This window comes from Hippocampus zosterae, chromosome 19 (assembly GCF_025434085.1).
Source record: "Hippocampus zosterae strain Florida chromosome 19, ASM2543408v3, whole genome shotgun sequence".
Classification (NCBI taxonomy): domain Eukaryota; kingdom Metazoa; phylum Chordata; class Actinopteri; order Syngnathiformes; family Syngnathidae; genus Hippocampus; species Hippocampus zosterae.
This window is the reverse complement of record NC_067469.1, coordinates 9,521,419-9,540,359: the sequence shown is the minus strand read 5'-3', so window position 1 is coordinate 9,540,359 and position 18,941 is coordinate 9,521,419. Positions and strand designations below refer to the sequence as shown.

The 18,941-nt window shown below is 46.2% G+C and overlaps 2 protein-coding genes across 2 annotated transcripts in view; both read left to right on the top strand.

The window, feature by feature from the left end:
- Window positions 1-11,689, top strand: part of myt1la (myelin transcription factor 1-like, a) — a 29,918-nt gene extending 18,229 nt beyond the window's left edge. Inside the window, exons 11-25 of the mRNA XM_052052261.1 lie at window positions 36-170; window positions 1,177-1,267; window positions 4,090-4,203; window positions 4,454-4,674; window positions 5,572-5,858; window positions 6,088-6,318; window positions 6,762-6,889; window positions 6,965-7,033; window positions 7,626-7,688; window positions 7,753-7,836; window positions 8,264-8,485; window positions 8,567-8,658; window positions 8,737-8,840; window positions 9,134-9,277; window positions 10,161-11,689. Coding sequence (XP_051908221.1) covers window positions 36-170; window positions 1,177-1,267; window positions 4,090-4,203; window positions 4,454-4,674; window positions 5,572-5,858; window positions 6,088-6,318; window positions 6,762-6,889; window positions 6,965-7,033; window positions 7,626-7,688; window positions 7,753-7,836; window positions 8,264-8,485; window positions 8,567-8,658; window positions 8,737-8,840; window positions 9,134-9,277; window positions 10,161-10,301 — 2,126 coding nt within the window. The 3' untranslated portion in view covers window positions 10,302-11,689. The remainder of the gene's footprint in view (window positions 1-35; window positions 171-1,176; window positions 1,268-4,089; window positions 4,204-4,453; window positions 4,675-5,571; window positions 5,859-6,087; window positions 6,319-6,761; window positions 6,890-6,964; window positions 7,034-7,625; window positions 7,689-7,752; window positions 7,837-8,263; window positions 8,486-8,566; window positions 8,659-8,736; window positions 8,841-9,133; window positions 9,278-10,160) is intronic.
- Window positions 11,690-14,813: 3,124 nt separating this feature from the next.
- On the top strand, window positions 14,814-18,721 carry e2f6 (E2F transcription factor 6). The gene is made up of 8 exons (XM_052052272.1): window positions 14,814-15,050; window positions 15,772-16,086; window positions 16,415-16,461; window positions 16,594-16,646; window positions 16,950-17,148; window positions 17,412-17,567; window positions 17,701-17,815; window positions 18,113-18,721. Exons 1-8 carry the CDS (start codon window positions 14,934-14,936, stop codon window positions 18,281-18,283), a joined length of 1,173 nt encoding a protein of 390 aa, XP_051908232.1. The 5' UTR covers window positions 14,814-14,933; the 3' UTR covers window positions 18,284-18,721.
- The last annotated feature ends 220 nt before the right edge of the window (window positions 18,722-18,941 follow it).

The following is an 18,941-nucleotide window of genomic DNA, read 5'->3' as shown; positions in this document are numbered from 1 at the left end:
GGTCTTGTTTTTCCAAACCCGTTGCATTTGTTCAGAGTCTTCACGGGGGGAGAAGAAGGAAAGCAAGTGCCCGACGCCGGGCTGTGACGGCACGGGTCACGTGACGGGTCTGTACCCGCACCACCGCAGCCTGTCCGGCTGTCCTCATAAAGACCGCGTCCCCCCTGAGAGTAAGTCTCGACACGCCACAACGCACTTGATTCTCTGTAAACAAGTCATCTGACTCGGCGTGACCAAATGTGTTCATTAGCATTAGCTTCGCTATGATAATCCATGGATACTCTGCTTGTTACCAAAACAGATCCATTTTTTTGGCCTCACGATAAAATTGAACCAATCAAGATGTATGAGACTTTCAGATGACTTGTCAGAAGCAACGCCAACTATGTACCACCTTCATATTTATCATCCATTCTGCATGTTGCACTGTAAGTCTTTTTTTTTGGGGGGGGGGGATAGTAACTTTTTTTTTCTTTAACCCTTTCATGCACCAATAATGTAACCCGATAACATGATAAGCTGTCCACTGTAGTAACTGCTGTCCCTGAAAGGGTTAAAACTGACCACTGGTTGCTCACATCGTGTGTAGCTCAAGGATGTATATTTGGGCTAACTTGGCAAGATAATTGTTGCAATACAACCGAATCTGGTAAACAGCACAGAATGGAAAAACTTAATAATTAAGAGGAATTTTTGTTGCCGTATGTCTACTTTTTTTCTTCTCTTTATTTTGCCTCCGACATGTTTTTACATCCCTGTCATCGTTTTCCTCCCTCCTCATCACATTCGTGACATCTGCTTTCGCTTTTGGCTGTCGTGAAATGAAAGTGACCGCAGAGTCATTCATTGCTGAAGATGCGATGCCCCTTGACAGTATCGCTTGCTGCTGATTTCTATGAGTTCGCCTTGACTCATCTGCAACACCCTACACCAAAAAAAAAAGATTTGACAGCCTTACTGTCCGTCCAGCCTTGGTTCACATTCACTCACGCCTGACGATTCTTTCCCAATGATTGCATGCGTTTGCCCGTGTAGCAAGAAGAGCGAATGTGCACGTTACCTTTGTTCTTTGCTGGATGCTACTAGCGCATGCTCGGCCTTTGGCGACGGGAGTTTCCTGATAACTTTCCTGTCTGCTCCTAACCCTCGTTGTCTCTCTCACCTTCTCCTGTCAAGTCCTTGCCATGTATGAGAATGTTTTAAAGTGCCCGACCCCCGGCTGCTCCGGAAGGGGTCATGTCAATAGCAACAGGAACTCGCACCGCAGGTGAGTCTTGTCAGTCAAGCAGAAGCTAAAGCGGGCGCTGAAGTGAGCGCTAAGCGTGGCGCTTATGTCGGGGCTATGTAGGTGTGTTGTGGGTTGAAACCTTTGGTACCTCAAAATCCGAAAGGGTTGACATGCGTCTATTTAGTCAATGAATGACTTTGTCACATTTCACCGGCTATAGCATAATGATTACAAAAAGTCAAACAAAGACAAGCAAAAGCTGAAACGTGGCTCCTGGCAAGGACTGAAGATCCGCTTCTTAACGTTCCTCTTTTCTCCTGACACTTTCCATCAGTGCGTGTGTCTTCCGCTGATGTCATCACATCCTGTGCGAGGGGGGAGCTCACGATCATTGCCCCTCCCTTCCTGCAAACAAACACAGACGTCCCCCCCTGCCCCTTTTCTGTTTTTTGACACCTGATACAGTATCATCGCCACCCCACACTCACAATGAAGGTCCATTGATCAATAAAAGCCACGACTGCCCCTGACGTGTATAATTCAATCCGTCAATCATTTCTCCTGCATTTGTAACTAAATACATTGAACATGGCAAAACAAAAAATTCCTACGAATGCCCGGTGTGATCATTCAGCGTTGATCTTTGTTAAGCGCAGCTTCCTATTAGTTCTACAATGCTGTGAGGTGATCCGAGGAGGTGCGAAACAGACAATACGTGGATGGTCAGAGGACGGTAGAGAGGGCACTAGATGTTTTTGTAAATTCTCGTATCGTTAATAAAGTCATTGAGCTGCACAGCCCCGTTAGAGGAGCGTGTTGCCAGACATTGGCAGTGTTATGTGGCACAGCCCCACTGGGAGCGTGTAGACAAAGCAGCACTAGCTAGCTTAGCATCTGTTAGCCATTCACTGCAGCTCCGGGCTTTCATGTCTGGCCGTCGCCATGGAAACGCCCCCAGAGCAGCGGCAGCTGATGTGTCGCACACTTTTCTCGCTCGCCGGCCTCCATTCAAACCTTCTTTGTGGGCACAAAATTCAGTCAATTTGCAGATGTGCACACACTTAAAACACTTTTAAACTCGTTAAAACACACTTCAACATGTTCTTCTCACGCAGCTCTCCGAATAAAAGGTCGTGCGTGCTTGCTTCGAGCTTTTTATGTCACTCCCAGTTGACCTTCACGATACAGTAAAACCATTTCACCACACTATATAATTTCATTAAACAAAATCTGCTAGCTTAATGCTAACGTACAGCATAATGCAAAATGACCCAGAGTATGGAGATGAGCATTGATTTTACAGTAATTCTAAACCTTTAAACCACGGGTCCCCAAACTTTTTTCTGGGAGGGCCAAAATAACTTTCCTTCAATTTGTGTGACGATCGCAGGAGGTGTCTAGACGTCAACATTTATTGTTTTCCAAAACGCCACACATAACCAGGTATTAACCCTTTCTGGGCTCTTGACAGGCACAATTTATGAAATTAATAATAACCAATCATTTTTTTTCTCTTACGTAATCTTTTCGCCATTAGTCCATTTTTTTTTATTTGACGGGGTGCATTGCAAATTTGATTTCTTTTTTCTTTTGAGGGTGGGGTTTCGGATAGGGCACAGACTGCAGAAGGGTGGAATCGAATATTACGTTCCATGCATTTACAAGTCTCGAGCATGTGGCCAGACTTGAAAAAAACAAAAGAAAATGCATCTCTGTTATTGTTCATGGGGCCGGGCAAAATGCGGCCCGCGGGCCGTAGTTTGGGTACCTCTGCTTTAAACTATTAACAACTGAAATAACAATTAGGAAAAGAAATGTGGTACTACATTGAAGGTGTGCACTTCCAAATTGGGATTTGCGACAATACCATTAAAAAAAATTTGCTTCAAAACAAGTGATATAGCGCCAATGATTAACACTATTTTTCTGATTAAAATGTGTGTATTCAAGGCTTCGAATGCTTTTTCTTTTTTAGAATGTTAAAGCCAAAACCCAAAATAAAAGCGTGGGTTGGGGTGTTTCTTGTGTTTTGGAGTCTTGCGTGAAGTCACGCTTGTTCTGAGGGAGCATTTTGTGGGTTGCACGGGACTGCTGCTGTGGCAACAGAATACCAGGAACACACCAAGGTCTTTCATCATTGTCTAAAACTGACCTTGGGTCAGTAATGGGCTCTTAATCATGTTAATGCTGTCTTACATACTTTCTAGATTTTCAAAGAAAGGCTGCACGCTTCACATCCATTTGTCACACTCTGCTCAAACTCACTTAGGTTTGAGTGCCGATTCTGTCTCACACACATTCAGAGCCCGCCTCTTGTTTTTGCTGATTTCTAAGTTTAAGTTGTGACATAAAGTCAAAAGATATGAACATATTCTGCTTGACAAGACAAGCTCTTTTTTTCCCCACGTCTGGTCAAAAGGGAGTAAGGGTTCGCTCACGGACAAATTTTCCGAAATAGATCTAAACATATAAATATAAAAGATTGATTTGATCATTTAACCCTTTCATGCTCAAATAATGATTACCTACATCAGGTGCCTTTTTAGTAGTCTGTCGGCATGAAAAAAAAACTTTATGGCAGTGGATGGCAACACACATGAGGGTCCATTGTAGTGGTTGATGCACAACTGTGACAAAGATTAATTCATATAAGAGAAAGCAACATTTGAAGAGCTGTCCACTTTAGTAACCGCTGTGCCTGAAGGGGTTAATTTCACACACGCAAAAATGGAGATACAGGGCATGTCACGTGGACTTCAAGTTACCTTCAGTTAACTTTCCCATCAACTGTACATATGTGTGTGGGTGTTCGCTAACTAACCATGTGAACCCCCACCACCCACCCCTTTCCCACTCCCAAGTCTGTCGGGTTGTCCCATCGCGGCGGCTGAGAAGATGGCGAAGGTGCATGAGAAGAGTCACGTGATGGACAGCGGCAGCAGCAAGTCTAATCAGACGTCCGACCGCGTCCTCAGGTACCACCCACTTCCTTTAACAATTTTTTACACAATTTCCAAAATCCATCTGGTGAAAGTGCAGCGATTTAGAGAAATACTTTGACATGTTTCTCTGTACAAGTGGATGTTTGAAAAATGGGTGAGGAAAATGTGATGACAGAAAACTGCCAAAAACCGAGTTGTGGGAAAACCGTGGCAAACAAAAACCGAGGTTCTGCTGTACTCAACATGGGTTCGGCTAAATGCAAAGCGTCTGCTGTCTTGTCAGGCCCATGTGCTTCGTGAAGCAGCTGGAGATTCCTCAGTATGGCTACAAGAACAACGTGCCCACCAGCACGCCGCGCTCCAACCTTGCCAAGGAGCTAGAGAAGTACTCCAAGACCAGCTATGACTATAGCGGGTACGACGGCCAGCACGGGGGCTACGGCAAGAGGGGCACGCTGGGCAAATCCCACCACAGCCGGGATACCTCCCCCAAGGCATATGATGGTGAGTTACACAAAGTCATCTCAAGGGCCGCTCTTGCACCTTCTTTTTGTAACATGTGCTCACCTGTGGCTGACAACGAGGCGCTCTAAGGCTGCCACGCTAGCCTGAAGACCCGGTCCATGAGCTAGTTATCAAGTTGGACTTTTTAAAAAAAGAAACAATTCCTCCGACCCTGCTCTTCGGCCTTCTTCCCAGTGCCGTGCGCGTACTCGCTGCCAACAATGAGGCGCTCTAAAGCACTGTGGCACTGTGGTACACTTTGGAGTCTGGCATGAATTGCCATTCAGCAACTGTAGAAAAACTAGAGTGTCTTTGTTTGCATCACCAGTTAATAATTGAAACGTGCAGTAGCTTTGACCCGAAAATGCTGCTTCTCTTTGGAAAGTCTGCAGCCATGGCCGCTTTAAAGCAAAACGGATGGATGGTGGAGGTGCAGACGGAGCGAGCATGAAGCGGGATTGAGATAACGGAGGCGAGCCCACTTTGCTGTTTGGCTGCCCACCATTATTGGCAATTCCGTGATTCACAGTTAGGCGTCGGTGCTCCGTCACGATGTTCGCCATCACCTCTCCCGACACGCCACCTCTCCTCTTTTTTGTCGCTGCGGAGGCTTCGCGGTCCTCATGCTAAAAATCACGAATACTGATGAATGCTCCACGTTTGGCTGTCATGTACTATTCAGTGTGTATTTGCGTGAAATTATTGAGGAGAGTAAGAAATGTGCCCAATGTTGCGACTTCTTTCTCGAAAATAGATAATTTTTTCTTGGAAGTGTATGGATTTTTTTCTCGGAAAAAATACGCCTGATTAAACATATTCCAAAGATTTTTAATCATTCAAGACATTTTGTTCTGACAAATCGTTCACCCTTCCGTGTCCTCATCTTGTCGCATGCAGCCAAGCGTTACAGCAAGACATCCAGCCCGACTAGCAGCACCACCAGCAGCTACGCTCCTAGCAGCAGCAGCAGCAGCAGCCTGAGCTGCGGCGGGGGCGGTGCTGGCGACCTGGGCGGCGGCGGCGGTGGCAGCAGCGCCAGCAGCACCTGCAGCAAAAGCAGTTTCGACTACACGCATGACATGGAGGCAGCGCACATGGCTGCCACCGCCATCCTCAACCTGTCCACCAGGTGTCGAGAGCTCCCGCACGCCATGGGAGGAAAAACGCACGGCATGATGATGCAGGTAGAGGGGGTGGGGCCACAATGAGCTCATTTGCATATTAGACCCGCATGCTGCCTTTGGTAACATGGAGACGACAAATGACGTGCTGCAGTATGTTATCTTCAACCACGTCTCTAAATTGTCCATAGGTGGCAATGTGAGTGGTCAGAGCACCAGACTGGCGACCAGTCCATTATTTGTCTGCATGCGCGCCGATTATCTGCTCCTTTCCCTCGTGTGTTTGCATCAGAGCGCAGCGGGTGACCTGGACGAGGAGGACGGCGACGGCGGCGTGGATGCTGGCGGGCAACCCGGCGGGCCGGAGGGCAGCGGCACGGTGCTGACGCCGCTGCAGCCCATGTCCCCCCAGCGCCAGGCCCTCCTCAACAGCCACCGCTACCAGCTCAGCCAGACCGACTGCTGGGACCTCCCGCTGGACTACACCAAGATCAAACGCGTGGACGAGCACCAGCACAAGGAGGTGAACGCAACAGATGACGCCACGGTTTTCACGTCCCTTCTTCATCCGCGAAAAACCAAGTGAGATGGATGGATGGAGGCCCCGGGCTAATCTGAAATTCTGATAGCATGACAAGCATGAGCAAAAAGATTGCGATGAGCTATTTTTAGAACAGACCCGTGGGCTACTCATGTCATCCTTGTGGCTAACTAGTACCCACTGGCACCCATCCATCCATCCATTTTCCGATCCGCTTATCCTCACAAGGGTTGCGGGGGGTGCCGGAGCCTATCCCAGCCATCTTCGGCCAGTAGGCGGGGGACACCCTGAACCGGTTACCAGCCAATCACAGGGCACCGTTTTATTTTATTTATTCCATTCGTACATTAACAGAGCAAAAGCGCATCCATCTCATTGGTCTCGCTCCCTCCCCTTCCTGGTTTTGTTTGCGGTGGTCCCACTAGAGCGATGAGCTGGACGCTTTTCACGAGCTTCTGGACGAACAGCACTACCCGGCCGAGGCCAGCGCCGTGCCCAGCCCTAAACATCACAAGTACTCGCCCTGCAAGGAGCCCAAAAAGGAGAGCCTCACGTAAGAACGTAAATCCCTTGACAAGGGGTGCTTGGCGTTTGTTTGGAGGTGACGCTCGTGTGCTCGTCTCATAAGGCTGTCCAGTTGCCAGCTAGCCGACAAGAACCTCAGAGGAATGATCGCCTCCAACGCGCAAGAGCTCAGGTGAGCATCTGAGGGAGACTAAGACTAAGATATCCTTTATTTGTCCCACAATGGGGAAATTTACAGTCTACAGCAGCAAGATTGTGGGTAGAAGAAGAAAGAAGAAGAAAAAAAAAAAGAGGGTGGGCAAACTCGGATCTGGGGGGTCACATACGACCGGCGCCCTTCTTTTATCCGGTCCACCAAACGCTTGATTCAGTTAAGAGTGCGTTCCTCAAATCGCGTCGTTCAAATTAATTTTGCATCCGTCCCTCATCTCATTAAATAATGTTGGTATTGGTTGGAAATAATACAATTTTAAAACAAAATCATGTCTTGATTAAAAATGTGTGTAAATTCATTCATATCATGTTTTGGTGGCATTTTTGTACAGTCTCAAATAACCGACTTTCAAACAGTGTCAAATTTTTGTGGCAAAACTCCAATCAGTCAAGTGGAGTCCCCACTCAATTTTCAGCAAAGTCCAGTCACAGATTTTGCTGGCCCTCCATGAAGCTAGAAAATGCAGTCGTGATCCATCCATCATGGGGTTCTTTCGTTCAGCGTTTGCGTGCCACCGGAGACGATAACCACAAAGTGTCGTGTCCCACAGGTGTCCCACGCCCGGTTGTGACGGATCGGGACACATCACGGGAAACTACGCGTCCCACAGGAGGTAACGCAAGTTGCACCGTGAACGTCTTGGCAGGATCGTCAACGCTTCCTCTTCCGCCCTTCAGCCTCTCCGGTTGTCCACGCGCCAAGAAGAGCGGCATCAAAATCCTCCACAGCAAAGAAGACAAAGACGAGCAGGAGCCCATCAAGTAAGCTTCTTCATTTTCAACCAACCGCCATTATAGAATCTTTGGACGAACATCAATCATGTGCAATTTGGTTGATATTAGTGAGCATGAATCAATGAATGTTTTCCATTTGGTCAAATAATTTAATTTAAAAAGAAAAACTCAACTAGAGCTGCGAGCAGCGAAAGACGTCCCTCGCAGCCCCGGTCTCGTTGGCATAGTGAATTTTTGGAAAATTAAAATTAAAAACTGGTTTGATAAAATATGAGCCCTATAAACGGTCTAAAATGAGGCAAAATCTGAAAGTAAATTAAAAATGTCGGATTTCCTGTTGAATTTTTCTCGGTCTTGGGCTGTCAAATATGCCTGCAATATGCCTGCAGCTAAGTGTGTTTTCTTCAAAAAGGGGAATCTGCGTATGAGGTCGACGTGTGTGTTCCCATCTCAGGTGTCCAGTGCCAGGCTGTGACGGACAAGGTCACGTGACAGGCAAGTACGCCTCCCACCGCAGTGCATCAGGATGCCCTCTAGCGGCCAAACGGCAGAAGGACAGCTACGTGAACGGCACCCAGTTGGCCTGGAAGTCAGGCAAGACGGACGGCATGACGTGTCCCACGCCAGGCTGCGACGGCTCGGGCCACGTCAGCGGAAGCTTCCTGACCCACCGGAGGTGAGCCATCCCCGGTGTGTGGAGCGTTTGCATCCCGTCACCGCGGCAACCGGCGGGAATGATGCCTGTGTTTTGCTCCAGTCTCTCCGGTTGTCCCCGGGCCTCCTCGGCCATGAAGAAGGCCAGGATGAGCGGTGCGGAGATGCTGACAATCAAGCAGAGAGCCAGCAAAGGTGACAGTCCAGCGGCAAAATGCAAATGCCAGCAAAAAATGACCAGGATTGCGGTGCTTGTTTGCTTTTCTTGTTCAGGCATCGAAAACGATGAGGAAATCAAACAGCTGGATGAAGAAATCAAAGATATCAACGAGTCCAACAATCAAGTGGAGTCGGATATGATTAAGCTGAGGACGCAAGTAAGACAAGCAGACGTGTTTCAACTCAGGGCAAAAGTATTGGTACCAAAATGTGCTTTTGGGAACTGACCAGTCGATCGACAGATTGAATATATTTAGATTGTACTTGGAATTATTTGCACTGAAAATGTTGGAAAAGTCCCTATCGGTAGCTTCTTAACCCTTTCAGGGACAGCCGTTACGACAGTGGACAGGTTGTCATGTTCCAGATTATCATTATTGCTGCATGAAAGGGTTAAGGCAGCAATCTTGTGGTGAGGTCCACTTGAGATGTAAAGGTGTCCCTGCGCTAGATCACCACGATGGAGACCAGCCTGAAGTCCATGGAGGAGGAGAACAAAGCGATGGAGCAACAGAACGATTCGCTGCTGCACGAGCTGGCCAACCTCAGCCATTCGCTCATCAACAGCCTGGCCAACATCCAGCTGCCGCACATGGTATCCATGTCAACCCGACCAGTCCACGTCTCCTGTGCATGTGTGCGTGCTTGCCTTCATCCTGTGCTGCGTTGCCCAACACCTTCATTTCGGGTGTTTGAAGATTCCTTCACTGCGTCAGCCATCTTGTCACATTTAGCTGTGCGTGTGTTACAGACGACGGGGACTAATTGGATCATCTGATTGGACAAATTAAATTAAATTGCGCCTGTAACCCCCCCCCCCCCCCCCCCAGACTTAAACTGGCAGCCATGGTTTGTTGACGCAGCGCCGTCTGTCGGGCGTGCTACTCGATTTCTCCCCCTGTAGAGGGCGCCGTCACAGCCATCCATCCATTTTCCGATCCGCTTTATCCTCACAAAGGTTGCGGGAGGTGCTGGAGTCTAGCCGAACTGTCTTCGGGCAGTGGGCGGGGGACACCTTGAACAACCATCATATTCACATTCACAGTAAGGGACAATTTAGAGCAGGGGTGCCCAATACGTCGATTGCAATCGACTGGTAGCTCGCGAGGTTTGGAGAGGGGGGGGAAAAAAACCCAACATTTTTGTGTCTGCGTGTTTCTGTTTCATTCATCTTACGGACCGTTATGGCTCTTGCTTATCAGGGCATGCGTGTGTAAGCTCAAACTCAATACAGGATAAGCAATGGAGCCCAGATACTTCGATGTTCTTAATAAATTTGTTCTAAATAAAATATCAAATATAAACTAAACTGCTTGCATCTATTAAATTCAAATTATTCAAAAAGCTACATCTATAATTTAACCAAATTTTCCTTATGGCTCTAACAACCTGCCATGCTTGTTAACCATGTGGGAAGGTGCGTTTCCCAACCTTCTCGTCGGGGTTCAGTGATGGCAACATTTCTGCTCTCCCGCCAGGAGCCGATGAACGAGCAGAACTTTGACACGTACGTGAGCACTCTGACGGACATGTACACCCACCAGGACCAGTATCAGAGCCCGGAGAACAAGGCGCTGCTGGAGAACATCCGACAGGCCGTGCAGGGCATCCACGTGTAGCCCCACCCACAACAACACAAGCAAGCAAGCAAACAAAGCAGGTTATTTTATTCTTTTTAATTTATAGGTTTGTTTTGCTGCTGCTGTAAGCTGCCGTCACGTTCACGCTGTCACCACTTTTTAGTGATTTATTTATTTTTTAATCACCTCACTTGATTTGGATCCAACATCCGACTTTTGTACATTTTCATACGACCTGATATAATGTGACATACAGCTGCTAATGTATTTATCTATTTATTGAATGATTGATTGATTCGTAGATGGTCAACGTGAAGCGCAATCAAAGCAAGAGGGGGGGGGGAGTTCAAACAACATCACACGGAAATTTCCAAGTGAACTAGTGTAGGAGACAATCTGCCACTGGTTGATTGATCGATTGATCGATTGATTGGTTCATGAGCCGCCTGGACGAGCTGGTAGGACAGCAATATTGGCATGATTTATTCAGATGCAATCTATATTAAAAAAAAAGTTTCGGTATATGCAATTTCCTATGAATTCAACAACCATTGATCACTGATTGATGTTTTTACCGGTTTTGTATCCACTTCTACTACAAACACACAGCGACGCCTTTTTTCTTTTCCTCCATCTTTTGATGTGTTGCGTGTGCGTGTCGATGGGGGACGTGGAAGCTGGAGGCAGCTGGCTAGATTTACAGGGTCTCACACACACACACACCTCGTTGTACATTTGCACTCATCGTCCACTCAGCAGACTTTTTCCTGACATGCATGCACTTTATTGGGGCCCGTCTGAACACTCCAAGCAAAAAAAAAAAAAGAAGAAGAAGAAAAAAAAAACAGTGTTGACTTGTGCATCCAAAAGCAGACGTCGGATTGATATGTGCTAGTGGAATTCGCTGGTGGTCGGAATTATTCACGGAGTCCCTACACAAGCGAACGACTACAGTGGTGTCTTGAGATGCAAGTTTGATTTGTTCCTGGACCACACTCAGTACTCGAAACATCCATCCATCCATTTTCTGATCCGCTTATCCTCCCCCACTCTGAACCGGTTGCCAGCCAATCGCAGGGCACACGGACGAACGACTATCTGCACTCACACTCGCATCTAGGGACAATTTCGAGTGTTCAATCAGCCTGCCATGCATGTTTTTGGAATGTGGGAGAAAACCGGATTACCCGGAGAAAACCCACGCAGGCCCGGGGAGTATTTGCAAACTCCACACAGGAGGGTCAGAGCCAGGATCGAACCCTGCACCTCTGCATTGTGAGGCCGACACGCTAACCAGTCATCCACCGGGCCAATTCGAAACAATCCAACTCCAAATTTATTTTTTTTTGGCCGTTGAAAGGAATACCATGAATCTCTTCCATCCTCTTCCTCCAAAAACAACAGAGATTGTTGTCATGTGAATTTTCGACCAGACAATAGCAATCCATAACATTGTACTTTGGAAAATTTCCGTACAGTATTGACACGAGTAAATACAATTGAGAAGATGTAAACGCGCGGCCCGGTAGTCCAGTGGTTAGCACGTCGGCTTCACAGTGCAGAGGTACCGGGTTCGATTCCAGCTCCGGCCTCCCTGTGTGGAGTTTGCATGTTCTCCCCGGGCCTGCGTGGGTTTTCTCCGGGTGCTCCGGTTTCCTCCCACATTCCAAAAACATGCGTGGCAGGCTGATTGAACACTCTAAATTGTCCCTAGGTGTGAGTGTGAGTGCGAATGGTTGTTTGTTTCTGTGTGCCCTGCGATTGGCTGGCAACCGATTCAGGGTGTCCCCCGCCTACTGCCCGGAGACGGCTGGGATGGGCTCCAGCACCCCCCGCGACCCTAGTGAGGATCAAGCGGTACGGAAGATGAATGAATGAAAGGAATACCATGAATCTCTTCCATCCTCTTCCTCCAAAAACAACAAAGATTGTTGTCATGTGAATTTTCGACCAGACAATAGCAATCCATAACATTGTACTTTGGAAAATTTCCGTACAGTATTGACACGAGTAAATACAATTGAGAAGATGTAAACGCGCGGCCCGGTAGTCCAGTGGTTAGCACGTCGGCTTCACAGTGCAGAGGTACCGGGTTCGATTCCAGCTCCGGCCTCCCTGTGTGGAGTTTGCATGTTCTCCCCGGGCCTGCGTAGGTTTTCTCCGGGTGCTCCGGTTTCCTCCCACATTCCAAAAATATGCATGGCAGGCTGATTGAACACTCTAAATTGTCCCTAGGTGTGAGTGTGAGCGTGGATGGTTGTTCGTCTATGTGTGCCCCGCGATTGGCTGGCAACCGATTCAGGGTGTCCCCCGCCTACTGCCCGGAGACGGCTGCGATGGGCTCCAGCACCCCCCGCGACCCTAGTGAGGATCAAGCGGTACGGAAGATGAATGAATGAATGAATGAAAGATGTAAACGCTTTTTGACACACTGCATCTATTAAATGCCGCTCCTTCTGCTGTGTCCGAATTCGCCACATGGGGGCACTCTAAGACAAATGGATATAGTGCTCAGTGAGACTTCTCAGCTCATCAGTGTGGCGCTAAATTAGTCATTCTATGCAGATTATAAAGAATCTGTCTGTGTAGTGTTATTTTGTCTTTCTACATGTCTTGCCTCACAGTTTAGGTTCCATTTATTGCTGAATGCTGGCTCGTACCTCATAAAAATGCAAAAGTCGGTCCACTTGTATCTCAAGGCATCGCTGTACTGTATTTCAAATGAAATTAAGCGTTCAAAGACCGCAAATGTACTTTTTTTTATCTAACAATCACCACCTCATTTTTCATATACTTTTGACTGTTTTTTGCATTGTTATGTCATTTTGCAAGGAATCCCGAGGATTTCAGAGAATATTGTTGAGATTATTTTAACGTGTGTAAAAGATGAAATCTTTTTTCTTAAGTGGTAAAAAAGAAAAACTATGAAGTTGTGGCTCCTGGGTCAACCTTCAGCGTGTGTTATGACCTACTAGGGATTGAAAAGCTATTTGACCAATATTTTCATATCCAGCACAGGTGCATGCACGAGTATGCTCTTTGTTCTCTCTAGTAAGTCAAGTCAAAACACTAGTAGAGCAATTGTGGCTGACTAATATTTTCTCCATTACTAGCGCCACTATTGGCTTACTATTATCCAATTTAACCTGAGCAAGAAAACTACTTGGCCCAACTAGTGGGCATGCACTCGTAGCCTCCTGGACTCTACCAGAAGCACCAAAATGCCCACTAGTGGTTTTGCATCACAGTAACATATACTAGTAATCCAAAAACGATCCCCCTCGTGTGCAGAGATGTCACACAAGCGTTTGACTAGCACACTGAGTTGTCTTACTTGTGAAGAGAAAGAGCATACGAGTACATGGACCTTTAGCCGGATGTCACAGAGATGGAAGAAACGCTCAAGCGGCTTTTCAAACTAGTGGCTGTCTGATAATCGGCCTTGAAGAGGACACCAAGCAGCAAACTGACAACAAAAAAACAAAAAAAAAGACGGATTTTGTCGTCCTGGCGTGAGCGAGTGACGTCATGTGACGGTGCGGCCTTCAGCTTCCCGCTGACGAGCTGCAGCATGTGTTGACTCATTCAAGTTCTTCAAGACCGGGAGATGAAAGCACAATTCAAAGACAGATGCCAGACTCGATGTTCATCACATGTACAGTACAAACTACTGACCATGAAGAAATGCATATTATAAATATTTGTGTAATGCTAATTTTCTTTGCGGGAGTGCATTCAAAATATTTTTTATTGAATGCAATGCTCCTGTTTTGTTGTTGTATTATTGTCACTTGGAGGATTTGGTGACTTTTTATGCACATGGCATGAATTCTTTTGATCTTTTCTGCTTCGTGTTGAGCTCATGAGTTCATACATGCTGTTCATTTCAAAGGTGAAGGGGGTTTTTTTGTGTTTTTTGTTTTTTTTTTATTCATGATGGTGTTTGGCATCTTTTGCTCTTCGGAATAAATCTTGTGTTGCATTTTTGATTGTCACCTCTTAGTTGAAAAGCGTGCTCACACATATCACATTCAATAAAATCCTTTATTTCATCAGCATAACTTGGGTTATAATTTCAAATTTGATAGCAATGTATGTTTATGTGTTAGACTTTATGTGTTTCGTGTGACTGAAAAAGAAGCCTAGAGCCAAATGTTTAAATACTGAATGCATCTTGAATTATTTTTTAAAAACCATCAAAATAAAATAAATACATAAATATAAAATTCATGACATTTTATTTATATTTCATAAATCAATTATTTTATTTTTGGCCTCTTTGGACTTCCATAAGTACTGTATTAAAACATGATGATAGATGAACACATTTAAAGGAATAATTAAATGTTTATTGAATTATGGGGAAAAAATGACAATTTGTCATAATTAAATCTTCAAATAGACGGAGAAATAATTACATACATATTGAAATCATTGTTTAAACTCCTTTAATGTGTACAGTACATGATTGCGTATTAAATTTATTTCGTTATTGGTACTCCTTACCTGTAGAGAGCGCTACAATAAAGAGAAGAAAATGTCCCTACTTCTACTTCCGTGTCAACGACACGCCTTTTCCGGTTGAAGAAAAGAGCGTGGACAGGCTAACGACTCAAAGAGAGCTTTTATTTTACACTCCAGCGGACCTCGGGCGGTTTGGGGGCGCTCAGTATGGTCAAGTGTGTTGTTTCCGGATGTCCGAACCGCCTGCTCAACGGTAACCGGGGCGTGTTGAGCCGACCTCCGAAAAGGTTCTTCCCGTTCCCCAAAGACCTGGCGCGGGTCAAGGTATAGCCACATACGCGTGACCACCACCCAAACAAACACACCCCAAATACTTTGCCATTGTAGTCACATTCACATTTCTTCTCCCTTTACTCCCTCTGCGATGCTAACGTGAGCATGTAGTCTCTTCGCCTTGAATTTGTTGTTGTTAGCATGTTTGCTAAAGGTGGTCGATCGTTTGCAACTTTTTGAGATCGTAACAGTCGACTAGGTTGCACAAGCTTGCAGTCTTGTATAAAGGGGCTGAAAGCGATACTCAAGTAAATATTCGCAACATACAGAAGTCTACTGCAAACGTGTGAGCCCATTTCCCACACCTTGAGAAAGTTAACTCGAGTCTCATGTAAAGGCGCTATTTTCTAATGACTTCGCACAGGTCTCATTGAAAGATGGAAACGTTTTTGAATGCAGCTGTCAATAGACAATAGATTCCCCTCACAACCAGCTGGTTGGACATCCAAATAAAGCTGATCAAATTTCGCGTTATGATAATTTGCAGGTAGCGATACGTAAGATTTACTTCTACTACTTTTCAAACACAGCTGCTTGTCTTTTGATATAACTTACTACATGCTCATCATTATACAGCTTCAAATATGCAGACTCTCTGGCAAGCTGTCACTGGCCATTGGAAATCATGTGGCAGGCCGGATGTGGCCCACGGGCCTGGAGTTTGACACCCGTGTGTTCAAGCCTTACTCAAAATGATGATGATGGCGTTTAGGTATGGCTGGCTGCGCTGCGAGAGACGGACAAGCAGGAAGCGTCAGAGCAGCAGTTGATCTGCGAGGAGCATTTCCTGCCAGAGGACATTACGGACAGCGGCGTCAACAGCGACGCCATTCCCATCATGCCCCCCTACCTGGACGGACCTCTAGGGGGCATCAGCCCCTGGGGGGCCGAGTCATCGGAGGAGGACGACCAGTGGGGCACTGTCGGTGCTGGTGAGGATGAAGAGGAGGAGGAGGAGGAAGAAGAGATGGAGGAAGATGGAAGTGGCGCTCCTGTGGGACCTCCTTCTCCACAACATGTTCAGCAGGTTGAACTACCAATTCTGCATTGTTTCCCGACCGTCACTGATCGTACATTAGAAAAACATCACAGCAAGCGCACCACTAAACAAAGAATGCACACCAAAAAAAAGGATTGCGTCGGAGCTTTGAATAACCCTGTAAATCTTCTCCATTTCAAATTGACACACCGCAGTCGCGAGTGTTAACAAGCCTGCCAGCTTCAAATGAGGGCAAACATCCTTTGTGAGAAGCTTGTTGAAGAAATGCCAAAAAATAGTTGTCCCAAGTCATGCGCTTGCAGGGAGTTAGTGGGCCACTAGACATTTGGACTTTATCAACTCTTCGTGCTTTCAGGTTCCAAGTGAAACTCGGCACGTTCCTCCAAAGGTGACGACGTCAAGGTAAGCGTTTACTTTTTCATAACTCTTATGACATTCTTCGGGCCGATGCGTCACTCAAACCTCTTGTGCAACTTTTTGGGACATTTCTCCCATTTTCTGATTTAAAATTGAAATTGTTGTCGTTGTCTGCAGTGTGGATCTTCAATCTCAAAAGGATCTTCAGACAAAGACGCCATGCAGAAACGGTGAGTGTGTCCAAAAGTTTGTCAAGTGACCTGCAGGCCACTCTGCCCGTGCCCGCTTTCGATCGTCACCGGGAGACACCACGTCCCGAAATATTGCCTCTATTCGCCACATTCCCACTGTGCACTAATTATGTAAACATGACTGTGGCATCATTGGACTGTATGGCTCACAACATACCAAAATGCAACACCTTCAACTCCTTTGTAATACTTGCTTAGATCAGATTCAAATAACTTTTAATTTCTCCTCATTGCTGTTTTTTTTTTAAATTCATCTTTCTCTCCCTAAATGCTTTCCTCTAGCCGTCCCATTTCCAGACGTGTCACTGGCGTTGCTGACCCGGCGTCTCTTGGAGCTCCTACTGGTGTCTCCGGACAGTTGGCTGGACATCCACCAGGCGGCCAGCAGGCTGCAGACCCGAAAGTGTCACGTCTACGACATTGTCGCCATGTTGGAGGGCATCAGTGTCGTCCAAAGGAGGTCCCGGGGGGTCAAGTGGATGTGAGTGCGTGTGTGTGTGTGTGTGTCTGCAGGAATGCACCGCCCCCATCAGCATGTCAAACCTTTTAACTCATTCAGTACCAGCCAATTCTCGACCAAATCTGAAAAGACGTTTAAAAACGTCCTTAGGAGTGAATTAGTTAACATTTTTACCCTGTGCTGTTTATCTGGCTCATCCAGAATTAGGGATAAGTTTTGAAATTCTTGTGCGATGATTCAAATAACGACTCTCATCCAAAATGTAATTTTTCTTGCCCATCTAGAGGCCAGTGTCCAATCTCCCACTTTCTCTGGAAGACTGAGGAGAGGTTCCGGGAGGAACTGGAGAACCTGAAGCTGGAGGAGAGCACGCTGGACATCCTCATCAAAAACTGCGCACAGCAACTCTTCGACATGACGGACAATGAAGAAAACGCAACATATCCTTTGCACCTCAACCGGGGGAATCGCTGCCCTGCTTCTCGTTCGTCTGTATGACCGCGCAAACAGTAGGGGGTCCAAAATGAAAGTCCGCCAGTGTGGTGTCGTGTTTGTCTTAACTTGCGTGGGCACGGTGGCCTACATCACGCATGAGGACGTCAGCCAAGTGGATGCCTTTCAGGAGCAAACAGTCATTGTTGTCAAAGCGCCGGAGGAAACCAAGCTGGAAGTCCCGATACCCACACAGGTAAACGTTCTCAAGTATTTCTTGTGGAATCACAGATCTGGCAAGATTGATTTTCGATACATGCGCCAGGAAGGGCTCATTTTATGAGCCTCCTTTTTGTGAACATTTAAAACATGAATTTCGTAAGGTGATGTTGACAAAAGGTAGACTTTAACCAAGACGACACACTTATTTTTTTCACTTTTTTTCTGAAATCACTCTGAAATTTTGTTTCAAGACCATATGGCCCCACCCCATCCAAGATTTGACATCATTTGTGTGTGTGTGTGTGTGTGCATGTGCGCGCGCGCCGACCAGGACAACATCAAGGTCCACCTGAAAGGGGGCAATGGTCCCATCATGGTGATGACTTGCGATCTGGGCACAGGGGACGTGCCTGTTAAGGAGGAGATGAGCGGCTGCTTCATGACGCTGGAGGAGAGTCGCATACAGATACAAACTTTGCACACGCGCAAGACCGTACAGTAGAAGAGGAATCTTTGAGAATTCTGGATATTCAAGGATGAACTCGATAATTTGTTACTTTTGTAAACAAACATTCACTTCTAAAGATTGAAAAAAGGCTCTGAGAGCGACACCTGTGGTTTTACTTTCACGGTTTGTGTTGTGGAACTTTACTGTGACAGCAAACGCTGACAGTTCGTTTAGGAAAGTATCATAACGCCTTAGGAAATGTCAACTGTCAGCCACAAGGAGGCGCTAGTTGTCCTTACAGACACGCTTGGAATCAGAACCAAAGCTACCACGTGGGCAAATGTTTTTGTCAAGCATCAAAGGAAACTTTTCATGTGGTTCATCATCATCAGACTAGCATGCGCTTCACAAAGCGCTCTCTTTGAAATGTACACTTTTGTTCTGTAATATATTTGAATGGTTTCATTTTTTTCATAAAGCTGTAAATAAAAATTTAAAAAACCTGAACAAAATGTGGCTTTTTGTAATTTGGCTTACGTGCCACTAAGTAATAACGTTACACTATGAAGTAGCCCTGTACCCTTTTTTTGAGCATATGCGGTTTCAGGTATGGTACTACTATTTTACGAGGTACTTTAAGCAGGCTTTGATCATTTGCTTTGGTGACCTTTTTAGAGCTTGTTTTGTTTTATTTGTCACGCTTCGAGTGGTT